At 64.1% G+C, this 13497-nt stretch overlaps 1 protein-coding gene across 4 annotated transcripts in view; it reads left to right on the top strand.

The window, feature by feature from the left end:
• The window catches only part of LOC125922945 (collagen alpha-1(V) chain), a 153312-nt gene that overhangs the window by 64928 nt on the left and 74887 nt on the right, over positions 1-13497 (top strand). For all 4 annotated transcript variants that reach the window (XM_049630926.1, XM_049630918.1, XM_049630909.1 and 1 more), the window contains exons 5-11: positions 507-638; positions 1455-1592; positions 2170-2406; positions 3277-3435; positions 3585-3641; positions 7504-7545; positions 7777-7839. In XM_049630926.1, coding sequence (XP_049486883.1) covers positions 507-638; positions 1455-1592; positions 2170-2406; positions 3277-3435; positions 3585-3641; positions 7504-7545; positions 7777-7839 — 828 coding nt within the window. The remainder of the gene's footprint in view (positions 1-506; positions 639-1454; positions 1593-2169; positions 2407-3276; positions 3436-3584; positions 3642-7503; positions 7546-7776; positions 7840-13497) is intronic.

The raw sequence follows: 13497 nt of genomic DNA, 5'->3' as shown, positions 1-13497 counted from the left end.
TGGGTGGATGGGTGGATGGATGGATGGATTGATGGGTAGATGGGTGTCTGATATGGGTAGATGGATAGAAGAATGAGTGGGTGGGTGGGTAGATGGATGGATGGGTGGGTGGATGAATGGATGGATGGATGGATGGATGGATGGATGGATGGATGGTTGAATGAGTGGGTGGGTGGATGGGTGGATGGGTGGGTGGATGGATGGATGGATGGATGGATGGATGGATGGAAGAATGAGTGGGTGGATGGGTAGATGGATGGATGGATGGATAGATGGGTGGATGGATGGGTGGGTGGATGGATTAGATGCATGGTTGGATGGGCTGGCCATCCTAGCTTGAGTGGTGATTCAAGGGTACCTCCCTGAAAGGAAGGCTGGTCCTGAAGACAAGCTCCTCCCAAGATTTGTCTGGGCTGCTCACCACCTCAGGGCATCAGGCTGGCCTCCCGGATCCCCATGTGAGTCCCCAGTGCGCCACTTATTCAAGGGCTTTTGTCCTTTTCCAGGGTGACATCCAGCAGCTGCTCTTTGTCTCCGACCATCGGGCGGCTTACGATCACTGTGAGCACTACAGCCCAGACTGTGACACCGCGGTCCCCGACACCCCCCAGTCACAGGATCCCAACCCGGATGAATATGTGAGTTGGCCCCGTTGGTTCATGGCAGGGCTGTAGGCAGGCCCCTTGGTGGGGGGCAGGGCGGGCAGGCCGGCAGGGGTGGAGGGACACAAAAGCCGGGGGACCAGTGTTCAAAATAAACCCACTGGGCGAGAGTCAGAGGCTCGTGGTCTGTGGAATCCTCCTCACCCACCCGCCCCGCGTCGGCAGCACCTTGCTTAAGCCCACTTGGCGTTCTCCCCACCTTTTCCGAGTAGAGATCCTCCCAACTCCTGGTCACGGGTGACTCACGTCTTCTGTCGTGTTCAACCTGTTCTCATTAGTCCTCTGGCCTCCTTCTGTGGCGACCAGTCAGAAGAGGAAGGGTGTCCCTCGTGAGGCCGAGGTCCCATGGCCCAGGCAGGTCTTTGAGGCCTTCTGGCCGGACTCCTTCCCCAGTTTTGAGGGTGACACCTTCCCTGTCGCTATGGTTTGGGGCCTCAGCAGAGGGCAGGGGATCCTGAGTGACAGCAGCGTTGTCACAAGACGCCACAGTTTGACCGGCTGTCCAGGCCCTTGGTCCCAAAGCGTCAGCACGTCTGTACCTTTTAGGACTCGACTTTCTTTGAAGGGGACCTGGGGCCCCCGTGTCCTCCCTTGTGCTTCTCACGGGGCTGACTCTGCTGTCCAAGGAGCTGGAGGGGGCGGAAGCTGGTTCGGGGCCGCAGGCGGGTTCGCACCCGGAGTGGGGCACGACTCTCCGGTGCCCGCTGTTCCTGGCTGAACCTGGATGGTGAGGAGAGCAGCGTGGCTCCTCGCGGCGCCCGCCTTCCTCACACGGCCCCAATTTTCTCTCAGTACCCAGAAGGAGAAGGGGAAGGTGATGCGTACTACTATGAGTACCCCTACTATGAGGACACAGAGGACCCGGGCAAGGAGCCCGCCCCCACCAACAAGCCCGTGGAAGCTGCTAGAGAGACCACAGAGATTGCCGAGGTCTGGGCGCTGCAGGCCACGGGGCCCTGGGGGGCGGGAGGGCACCGTGGCCGCCGGAAGGTGGCGGGTGGACGCTCGGCAGGGGACCAGTGACCGGGTGACTGAGTGACCTTCTGTGCATTGTGCTGCGGGGGAGGCTGGGCAGAGGGCTTTCCACCATGGCGTGTGGACAGCAGACAGAGGTGTGAAGGGGCACGTTGCTTTGAGTCTGGCGTCTTCCTTTTAAAGCCGGAGATACAGGGGCACCTGGGTGGCCAGTGGGGTGGGCATCCGACTCTTGGTTTCGGTTCAGGTTACGATCTCGGGGCTTCGTGGGTTCAAGCCCCGCATTGGGCTCCGTGCTGGCAGCGTGGAGCCTGCTTGGGATTCTCTCTCTCCCTGTCTCTCTGCCCCTCCCCTGCTGTCTTTCTCTCTCTCTCTCTCTCTCTCTCAAAAGAAATAAACTTAAAAAAAAAAACGTTTAAACCTGGAGATACAGTTTGCCCTTCTCAAGTGCAGGATCAGGGGTTTTAGGCCACGGACGGCGCTCCCCTGGGCCCCCTGCCTCCCTGACTCCCGCTCCGTTCCCCGCTCTCAGGAGCAGACCACAGCCCCCACGGCAGCCCCCTCAGTGCCCGACACCAGCGAGGGGGCCGGGAAGGAGGACGACCCCGGCTTCGGGGTCTATGACTACATGCCCAGCGAGGACTACTACACGCCCGCCCCGTATGAGGACCTGAACTACGAGGGCTTCGAGAATCCCGACCTGCCCCCTGATCACGGCGCAGGGGCCGAGGTTCCCACCAGCACGACCAGCACGGCCAACGCCTCCAATGTAATTGCTTACCTTGCAAGCGGGCCTGGTGCAGGGGGGAGGGAGGGGGGGCTGGATGAGGGCTCGGGGCTCCCTCTTTCCTCCGCTTCTGACCTCGGGGGTCCCGGACTGGCTCCCTGCTCCTCGGCCCCCGGGTTAGGGGCCCCTGACGTGCTGAGCCTGTGACACCATCGTCTGTTTTTATCTGCAGATGGGCGGAATGAGCCCCGTCTGCCTGGTATCTTGGGGTTCCCGTGGGGACGGATGGGGATGTGCGTGCTTGCAGCGTCCCTCTCTGGGGCCTGAGGGGGCCGGGCAGGGCAGGAGCATGAGCTGGGGGTCTGGACCAGGAGGAGGCACGAGGGCAGGTGGTGCCGGCTGCCACTGAGGGCTTTCCCGCCGGGCAGACCGGGCTTGAGGCCTGTCCGCTGACCCTGGGCGGTTTCGTTGCCTCCCGATCCCTGTCCTCATTCAGGAGGTGGCACGACGGGTCCAGGCGCTGTAGGCGAGTTGTAGGGTCGGGGGCCGGTGCGGGGGGGATGTTAAGTGCACAGTAAGTGCATCGCATGGAGCCTGAGTCTTGACGGCCTTGAGCAGATGCCTGCGTTCTGAGGGGTCCAAACCCCCCCGTCCATGGGATGGGATGGGAGGCATGTTACCCCCAGACCGCGAGGCCCTGGGGCGGAGCCCCCAACACCACCCGCCTCCCCACGGCGTGCCGATCCCGGTGCGGCCTTAGCTTGCCACGGGTGCTGTGGGGCTTGGGGTGACGTTTCCCTGTGGTGGGAGGAGAGGATGTGTGACTTGCCTGCCCCAGCACGTTCGACCGAGCTCCTGGGAGGCCCCCGTCCCTGCCGTCCTCCGGTGACCCCCGCTTCCCCTCCCTCCCAGCCTGCTCCGTCTCCGGAAGATGACTTGGAAGGCGAGTTTACGGAAGAAACCATCAGGAACCTGGACGAGACCTACTACGACCCCTACTACGACCCCACGGTGTCCCCGTCGGAGATAGGGCCGGGCATGCCCGCCAACCAGGACACCATCTACGAAGGGGTGAGGGCTGCGGGGCTGAGGGGCTCCTTCCCGCCCGCAGCTTCGGGGCTGGGGCCGGCCGGCCGTGAGCCATTGGGATCCCGTGAGGTCGGGCCTCCCTTTCCCTTCTCTGCCTCATTCTCTGCCCCCCCTGTGTTCCGTGAACCCAGATCGAAGGACCCCGAGGAGAGAAGGGCCAGAAGGGAGAGCCTGCCATCATCGAACCAGTAAGGACGCTTTCTCGTCCCCTCTCTGAAGTCGGTGGGGGTGGTGGGTCGTGTGGATCATGCAGGACACGGCCCGACCCACGGGGCCCCTCGTGGACGCCTCATGTGCTTGGGGCGGAAGCTGGAGGAAAGGGCCTCAGGCGGGGGAATGTTCTAGACCTTGACCGAGGAGCCTGGGATTCCAGCTGGCGAGACCTCTGCGCCGAGCACGTGCGGTCTGAGCGCCTCACTCCATGCCAGCCTCCAGCACCTTGAGGAGAGGGACTCAGAACCCGTGGGGAGGAGAGAAGCCGCTGGAGGGGTCAGGGGATTGGCGGGGCCCCTCGGGCCGGGCCGGGCAGTGCAGGGGTTCAGCCACGGACTCTGCCGCTCCAAGGCCGGCACTGCCACCGCCTGGGGTCAGCTTGCGGCAACTGGTGAAGCCGCGTGCAGGGACTTTGATGAACTTTGCTCTACCAGGCTGGGGTCACGGGCAGCAAGTACAGGGCTGTGATGGAATGAGGGGCTGGGGGGGGGTCCCGGGGGCGCAGCGGCCGTTCCCTGCTGCCGGGTCCTCTGCCGGGGGCACCAGGGGCCCCCCGGTGGTCTGAGAGCTGCCGAGCTCAGGCCCTCGCCCCTGGGCGGACAGGCCGCCACGTGGTCAGCCTGCTGGGGCGGGCCCTGCGGCCGCGTGTGGTGGCCACGGCGGTGTGGGCCGGGCAGCGGCCGTGGACACGACAACGGGGAGGGGCTGGCCGAGGTCCACCCTGCCACGTCGTCCGTGTGCCGGAGGGGAAGGCCGATGTCCTGCACCGAGGCTGGTCACAAGGGGGAGCTGGGCTAAGGCTTCTGCCGCCAGAACGTGGTTCCCGGTGGCTGGGCCTGGGACGGGACGTCGGGGCTCCCAGGGCCTCACGACCTCGGATTCTTGGGACGGGGAGTTTTGTGGCCTCTCTCCTATGGTGCTTTTAGAACCTCAACCACTGGTCTCCCCCAGAAGGACCCGAAGCCCCGTGGCTAGGGCAGGCGGGACGTGGCCCGTCTCTGGGGTGGAGCCCCCAGCGGGCAATTAGGGCAGAGCCCTCCGGCTTGGCTCCCTGCCCGGCCTGCAGAAGCAGCTGGATGATGGCAAAGGCCGTCCCCCGGGGCTGTGTGTTTTCCCTCCGGGCCTGCCCCGGGGATGGGGCCTGTCCGTCCCACTGGGCCGTGGCCGCTGGACGCACATGCTTTTCTCAGGCTGACAACACCCTCTTCCGGTACCCCCTGCGGGTCCAAGGAGGGCTTATCTGGGGGTGGGGGGTGGCGGTGCAGGGGAAGGTGCGGAGGTGCACCAGTGCCAGGCGGCCTCCCGCTCAGCAACACGAAAGATCCCGACACCAGGCCCAGGGGAAAGGTGGGCTGGGGGGAGCGCAGTGCCGTGGGTGGCCTGGGTGGGGGCTCCCCAAGAGGACAGTGGGTTTGCCGCGGTCATTACGGGCCGCCCCGGCCAGAGGTGAGCCAGCAGCGTCGCTGAGCTGATCTCACTGACTGGACATGTGCCCAGACAGTCTGGTCCCCGAGTGCATCCGCTCTTGACTTGGGGTGCCTTTTGTGGGGTCCGCATGGCCTCGGAGGCAGGCAGGCTGTCCTGCCTGGGAAGAACGTGGGGCCCCAGGGCAGGTAGGTGCCTGGGCTCCGGGGAGGCCTGGGGAGAGGCCAGGCTGGTACCTTCTGGGTGAGCTTCCTGTCTGCTCGCAGCTGCCAGATGGGTCGCCTGGCGGTGAGCTGCTGGGGGGCGGGGGGTGCAGAGGAGGGGCTGACAGAGGAGAGATGGTCCCACACAGACAGCGTGTCTACGCAAAGTGAGGGAAACCGAGGCATCTGGGCACAGTTAGGGGAGGGCTCCCTCCTCTGGCCCCAGCGCTGTGTCCTTCCCAGTCCCCAGTCGGTTCCACGAGTCCACAGGGGCCTCGCCGGTCCCCCAGGGACACTGTGTAAACAGTCGCAGTTTCTCAACCCGGAGATGCTCTCAAAGTCTTAGCTCTGTAAACAGATGGCCGAGTCCTGGGAGCCGGCCGACGTGGGTCTCACAGCTGACCGCTGACCGCAGAGGGCGGGGTGGCCCCTGTTTCCGCTCTCCCCGCCCTGCCCCAGCGCCCTGCCTCTGGGGAGGTGGACTCATGTCACAGGGGCTCTTGGAACCAGCTCCCTGGCTCCCTCCAAGCCAGGGACACGGCCGCCGTTTCCCCTCGGATCCACACGTTCCGGCGGGGTCGGGGGCCCCTTGAAAGGCAGAAATCCTCTCAGCTCAGGGGACTCCGGTTTATCGGCTCCTGGCTGGCCTGGGCCTCCAGGGACCAGTGCCCAGACTCCGTGTCCTGTGTTACCCGGTGGACGTCCCTCAGAGGCTCTGTTCTGTGCTGTGTAAGGGGGGGGGCGCCCCCGCACTCAGAGTTGTCCTGAGCTGGGCGGAGGCTGAGCCCGTCACTCGCGGGGACTCTCCCTGCCGAATTCTGAGACCGGTGCCTGCACCCTGGTGGGGCGCGGACCCGGCTAGGGCCCCGCGGGAAGGCCGCTGCTCTCCCCCATCCACGAAGCCTTCCTCGTTCCCTGGTGGGCAGTCTGGGCTCCCTGTGCGGGGCCCCTTCGCCCCGGCCTGCGGCCTCCTTCCCCGCCCAGGCTCCCGTGAGATCTGTGGCCAGCAGCACCCCAGCTCCCCAAGAACAACGGCCGGCGTGTCTGGGAAGACGGCTGCGGGCCCCGGGCCCGGCCGGGGCCAGAGGTCTCTCGCTTGACCCCAGCCCGGTTTCTGAGCCTTCTCAGCTGCCTTTGTCGGAGGAGGAAATTCGAAAGCTATTTGGATGAACTGCCTGTGTAGATCTCAAGCACAAATAGTCCTCTGAGCGCACGTCTGTGTAAACACGTGTTGGCAGTGACCGGGGAGCCCCGGCGGGGAGGCTGGGGGGTCGGAGGACCTCGCCTGCGCGGGTCTGCGAGCCTCGGCGGGGCGTGCCCCGTCCTCCCCCTGGGAGACCCGCCCCCCCCCGGTCTCTCAAGGCCACTGGTCACCGTGGAAGCAGAGTCCCGGCACAGAGGCACACGCCACCTCCCGGGGTGGGGAAGCAGTCTGCACTCTCTTTGGTCTGGGGGAGCAGGGGCGCAAGGTCTGCCCCGGGGGGCCAGGGACATCCGGCTCCCTGACCCTTGTCCCGGCAGTCTCAAGAATCAGCGGGGGGCGGGGGGGGGGGGGGGCGTGGCTGTGTGTGTCGCCGGCCCCCCGAGTGTGGCTGAAGCCTGCTGGTCCCGGGACCCCCAGGTACTATGCCCGCTGTGTTCTCACAGGGGGCAGGAGACCTCCTCCCGCAGGGGGCAGGAGATCCCTTCCCTCCTACAAGGCTGTGCACTGCCTCGGAGCCCCCTGGAGCGGGAAGAGACACAGAGACACAGAGGGAGTTGGGGCTGCCCGGCCCGGGCATTGACAGCTCTCCCTCGTCCTGCAGGAGGAGGGTCCTGCCCTGGGAAGGGGCTGGAAGCGGATGCCCAGGAGTGGGGGGCACGACCCGGGCCAGGGAGCTCTGTCTTCTGACTCCCTCTGCTACGCATCGGGCCTCTCTGGGGCCCAGGCTGACGGGGGCGGGGGGCAGGAGGCCTTGTCCCCACTTGGCCGTAAAGGCCGTCGGGCAGGGGGCCTAGCGGCAGGGTGAGGGGCTTGGGAAGAAGGCGGCTGCGGGTCCCACGGTCTTGGCCACGTCCCCTCCTTGCTCTGGGCCCCTGGTGGGCATGCACTCCAAGGCCCAGGTCTGTGACCCTCACGGGGTCACCCTGCCGGGGGTCCGGACCCGTGCTGCGATCTCAGGAGAGATGGGGTCCTGGGGTCTCAGACGCCGTCTCCTGTCTTTTCCAGGGCATGCTTATGGAGGGGCCGCCGGGCCCCGAAGGCCCCGCGGTGAGTGTCGTGTTTAATTTCCCGGGCCTGTGGGAGGTGCTTGGGGGTGCGGGGTCAGTGGCACCCCTTGAAGGTCCTGGATGGAAAAGAGGGGGCACCCACCTCTGCAGACCCCCCGGGGCCCAGCGCTGCCCTGGCCCACCCCCACCCTCCCCTGAAGCAAGGCGGGAATGGGGTGTTGCCCTGCGACTGTATCTTTGAATTCTGTCCTGATTTTGGTTTTAATTCCAGGGTCTCCCAGGACCTCCGGGAACGATGGGACCCACTGGCCAAGTGGGTGACCCTGGAGAAAGGGTAAGGGGTGACTCCGCTCCTTGGGACCACACGCTCTGTGGGCTTGTCCGTGTGCCTTTCCGCTCTGTGGCTGGCCTTGTCCTCACATGTGCACGGGTATATCGGCCTTCTTCCCCAAACTGCCCCTGGCCCCCTCACCCCTCCCGCCACCCCCTCATTGCGTCCGTCTTCGGAAATTTAGGGAGCTCGAGTGCTGCCCAGCCCCGAGCCTGGGGCAGATGGCACCTGCAAGGGCAAGAGTGTGCCAGGCCTGAGTCCCACTGAGGCTGCTGTGACCAGCTCACAGAGGGCCCTGTGGCCTGCGATGTCAGGCTGTCCACGTGTTGTCCACGTCACTTGGGATCGGGACCTACATCCGTCCTTCCTTAGTATGTGAGCTTCTTGGGCCTTGATTTCCCCGCACTCTGTCTTCCTTGTTGGAAATCAAGCTACTGAATAGGAGGGCTTGCCCCGGGTCAAAGGGACTCGTTCCAGGGTCTTCCTCGGTCAAAGGAACATGTCCTAGGATCCTCCCCAGTCACAGGGACCCGTCCAGGAGTCCCCCCCCCCCCCCCCCCCCAGCCCAAGGGACATGTCCTTCCCCCCTGCTCTCCCCCCTCCTCCGTCAAAGGGATGTATCCTGAGGTCCCCAGAGCAAAGGGACGTGTCCCCAGGTCGCTGCCCTTGAGGTGAAGGCTGAGCCACAATTTCTCTCTGACACCTAGTGGAGTTTTGGGGTACTGCGGCCATGGGGTTCTTGCCCGGCTTGTCTCCTTTCTTCTTTCTGGTCCCGTGAATATCGACGTGGGCACAGATAGTTATCAGGTGGCCAGGTTGTGGACGGGAGAAACCAGGAGCGTGTGTGTGTCCTGATGGATGGCCGTCCCCAGGGCCCGGCACACCGCCCAGAGAGTGTGGACCTGACGCGCAGGGAGGGCGCGTGGACGGGGCCCGGTGGCTGCGTCTGGTCGTGTGGAGGGGCGGCTAGGGTCTGCTTCCGAGGCCACGCGGCAGGAAGTCCGTGGGGGTCTGGCGGTCAGGCTCTGGAGCGGTGCCGGGCACGTGGGGGGGGTGCCCGCCGACAGAGCAGGTGAGCCCTGACCGAGGGGGTTGGGGTTAGCCGCGTTCTGTGCGGCGGGGTGGCCTCTGAGGACCGATCGCATGGGCACCAAACAAGATGGCGGCTGGTGGCCTTCGCACGCCTCCCGGCCTCGCCGCGTGCGGCCCCTCCTCTCTGCCACACGGCACGACTCCAGACACGGGGCCACTGCTCTGCCCTGGCCGCGGGACCAGACCATAGGGTTCTGCTGTCCCTCCCCCAGCTCGCTCTGGGGGCCCTTTCCCCAAAGATCTGTATGACCAACTGCCCCCACGGGGGCCGTCGTGAGACGGACCCACAAGCGTGCCCGAGCCCAGACGTCAGTGAGGGGGGACCACACGGCGTGGCAGGTGCTGTCGTCTCCGTTAGATGCAGGACGGGACGCTATCCACTGGGTGCACGGGTACTGATGGACCTTGGTCAGCCTCGGTGTTGCTGCGAGTGTCCGTCCCTCCACCCGCCACCTGCCCATCACCCAGTTCTACGCGCTGTCTGGCACTGAGGACTCCTCCCCACTTGGCCCCTGCCTTTGGGCCGAACCGGCTCGGTGCCAGGGGTGGGTGGTCTCGTTGGTGACTGGTGCTCCGTGCCTGACCCAGCGGCTCTGTTAGAGGAGCCAAGGCCGCTGCCAGTGGGATGTCGTTGGTTTAAGCAACTGGTGTCTCTAAATTCAAGCCAGGATCCAGGAGCACGGGGCCTGGGGATGGGGTCGGCAGAGGGACCCGCTCCTCTGAAGCATGCTGTCCTTGGAGTCAGAGGGAAATCTGCAGCCCACTCGGCCTCCCCAGTTCCTTTCCAAGTGGGGAGGGGGAGCCGATTCCAGGAGCCGAGCACTGCCCACCCTCTGGGCCCTGCGTAAGCCGTCGTTGTCTAAGGAGTTGTCCCTGCTCAAAGCTCAGCATCCTCTCTGTGCCCACGTCTCCCGGATACGCAGCTGATCAGCTGGCAAAGAACACTGGATGCAGAGTCGGGATCCTACCCTGCCACCTGCCAGCAGGGAGAACTCAGAATCCCTGTGTAGAATGAAAAAATTTCCCTCCATCCTCTTATGTTTGGTGATGGGGGCCTATAAATTAAACGGACAAAAAGACGGCATCGATAGGAGAACAGGCACACGCTTTTATTACTGTTTTAGGTTTTACACGTACAGGGACTTGAGGGCTTCTGTACCATTTCGACCAAGGGCGATAAATTGTGGGAAAGTGACTAGGAAACATACAGGGAAACGAATGGAAGGTCAGGGTCGTTCTAGTAAGATCTGCTTGTGCAGCCTTTTCTCAGTGCCTGCGCTCGGTCTCCCGGTCTCCAGTGATCAGGAGCGTCCTCATCCTGGTACAGGTCGGGGTGGTGGGTAATTCGTGCCATCTGTCCAGAGGGAAACTTACGCGCTCCTTTAAGGCAGGTGAGGGGAGGGCAGAGAACTTTTGCTGATTCTCGGTTACCGTCAGCTCGATATCGTCCTCAGAGCAAAGTGGCACGTTTTGGGGTGGCACGTTCTGATCCCCTATCTGCTTGGCCCCATTTGCTTGTCTGGACGTGACAGGTTTTCACTGGGTGATCTGGAAGGATCCTCCCCTCCCTCCCACTCCAGTTCCACCATCCTGGGATTCTGTAGCCTTTCCTGTTACCAATTATTGATTACTTGCTATGTGGCCTGGACTAGTCGAGCCTGTCTTCCTAACTGGGTGGCTGTCAGCTCCACCGAGCTGCTGTTGCGCTTGGGCGGCGTCAGAGGTGAGAAGGGGCCTGAGCCATCACCCCGTCCAGCGCCCCTTGGTGACAGACGGCCAGGCCCGGGTGGGCCGAGGGAAAGCTTGTGAAGGCCACGAGGCGGAGGCAAGGCAGGGGCGGGCTTGATCTGGGCCAGCTGTCCTGGTCCCTACTTCATCCTCAGGCTCCGAGGGAAACGAGGGACAAGAAAGCCGGGTGTCCCGAGGGCCCTGTGGATCCCACACGGGGCTGAGCACTCCCAGGGAGCCCGGATCCCACATGCAGGTTTCCTCTCAGGACCCTTCATGTCCAGAACGGAGGCCCTTTCCCACGGGGGCACCTCCCTCCCTGCAGAATCGGATGCACTCAGTGCCCCCGGCAGGGTCCCCCCCCCCCCCCACCCCTGCCCTTCCTTATCCTTCAAGGGTCGGGCTTTCCCGTGGGATTTTGCTTGGATGTGTTTTCTGTGCCTTACAAGGTTCGTAAGCCCTGCCCTAAGGAACAGCGGTCGGTACCGCCTCCCTCACGAGAGAGTGTGCATCACGGGTGCCGTGTGGGGTCCCCAGTACCACCCTGGGGACTGCACCCCACTGTGCCACCGCTTTCCCCCCGGGTGGGCAGGATTTACGCCCAGTGCCGGGGGAATGAACCCAGGCTGGGTCCCTGGCACCTGACAGGCAGGTTCCGTTGCGGATTGTATGAGGCTGTGTGACTGAGTGAGGCTGGCAGGGCAGGTCTGTTCTCTCCCGCCTCCTGGGGCAGCCATGCGGATCTGTTCTCTCCCAGTGCTCCTAAGCGTCTTCCGTGGAGCCAGCATTCAACCCACCACACCTGGTTATTCACAAATTCCCCACGGCCGGTGTCTCTGCACGTGGACACAGGACGCGGTCACAGATGGACGTGGGCCTCCCTCGCCGCTCCCTCCCTGGAGGGCACTGAGCGCATCCGATTCTGCAGGGAGGGAGGTGCTCCTGTGGGAAAGGGCCTCCGTTCTGGACGTGAAGGTGTCCCATAAGCCGCAGGGCCGCGAGCCACGGTGGCACGGCCCTGCCCTGGGCGTGGCGGGCCATTGTCCTGCTGTGGCTTGAACATTCCCCCTCTGTGAGACGTGGCTAATCCCTTGAGCCCCCCGGAGGCCAGAAGGACCCACTTTCACATCAGGGAGCATGCTGGGACGCTCCTTTTGAGAGGGGGCGGGCAGGCTGGAATTAGAAACAATCCTGGGCACATCTCAGTGCCTCCGTCCAGCTCTGCCAGCCTCCCGGGGCTCGGAAAGCCTCCATGGGCAGAGCTCGGGCGTTCCTCCCGGTGCCTGCTCCCGCTCCGGGCGGCGGGCTTGGCTGGGGCAGGTGGGGTCAGCAGGGTGAGGGAGAAATGTGCCAGCTTCACTCGAGGCTGTGACCCCAGCTGTGGGCACAGCTCCCGACCCCAGTTTTCAGATGTGCCGCGGGAAGGGGCCACCCGGAGCTTTACCGCCACTCCCGGGCTCCAGTTGCCCAGGCGCTGGCCTAAAAAGGAGGAAGGAAGGGCACACTTACTGAGAATCTAGAGAATTCATGCCATGGTCCTCTCCTTTTCTAGGTCTAAGAGCCAAGCAAAAAATATCTCAGCGTAAAGACTTCTCTGGCCCTCGGGGCCCCCCTCCCCTGCTGCCCTTTTCAGGAAAAACGGCTCGGGCTGCCGCGTGCTGTTTGCACCCACACCGCAGCCCGGAGGCGGGCCCTGGGCAGCTCATCTGGCCCTGAGCGGAGGGCTCACGGGCCCAGCTTCGGGACTGGGTCTGCGGCCGCGGCTGACGGCGGCTTTGCCAAGGATCTGAGTGCCCTTGGCCTTCATCTCTGTGCAAACGCAGGGCCAGCAATGGCCTCCGGAAACCCCGTGAAACAGCAGCGACTTCTTAACACGGAGGTGGCCACCTGTGTCTACGTGTAGGTGTGACTGGAGCCCTGCCATGTCACCGCTTGGCAACCCTCTCCTCCGAGCCAGTTAGGGCACTGATTTGGGGGCCAGCCAATCAAGTGACACAGGAAAGGTGACATTGCTTACTTCACTTCTAATCCGGCGGCTGGGGCCGCGCAGGGTCCCCGCGACCTCCCCGCCCGCTTTCCGGAGCGTCCCTCGATGTCCCACGCGGGCTGTGGAACCGAGTGAGCCACACTGGGGGCCCGGGGTCAGTGTCCTGAGAAATGGGAAGATGCCTCTGATGTAGCCCCGCCTTCCAGCTCAGGGGACGAGGTTGCAGACCTGGGCACGGGGCAAAGGTTCTCGGACAGTTTTTCAAGCAGTCGTGGGTTAGTTGCTCTGCGAGACTCACGTTTTAAAGCTTTGGGTGGATTCCTGAGGGCGGGGCATCACTTTTCCCTCCAAAGCCCCTCTTTCCCCCAGTTCCCGGGTCGTTCTCTGCCCGTTCCTTGGCATCATCCTGGTTGCGGTCGAGAGGGTGAGGGCTTTCCCACCAAGGCTGCGGTCCCAGCACCGTGGCTCAGGAAGAGCAGGGGTGGGGGGCATGGCAGGAGGGGCTCTGGAGGCGGAGAGTGATCGAGGGGCCGCCCCCAGTGGGCCCCCGGCCTCCGGTGCTACACAGGCCCACGCACACCACGCAGACACCACGTGGCTGGCGTCTCGTGCCGGGGAGGCACGGACCCTACGTCTTAAATTGGGGTTTGATTTGGGACCGACTCCGAGGCGGAGGGCTCAGCAGCGAACGACCTCTGCCTCAGGCTGGGTGGGGATCTGCCAGGATTTGTGAAGAGGCTGGCTGATAATACGTTTTTTTTTTTTAATAAACTGTCTCGTCCGTTTCACATTGGTAGCGTTCTGGAGCAGCCAGGGTCAGTCTAGAGAATCTATAGGGGGGTGTCTGTCTGCGG

Source organism: Panthera uncia, chromosome D4 (assembly GCF_023721935.1).
Source record: "Panthera uncia isolate 11264 chromosome D4, Puncia_PCG_1.0, whole genome shotgun sequence".
NCBI lineage: Eukaryota > Metazoa > Chordata > Mammalia > Carnivora > Felidae > Panthera > Panthera uncia.
This window is presented reverse-complemented; position numbering and strand designations above follow the sequence as displayed.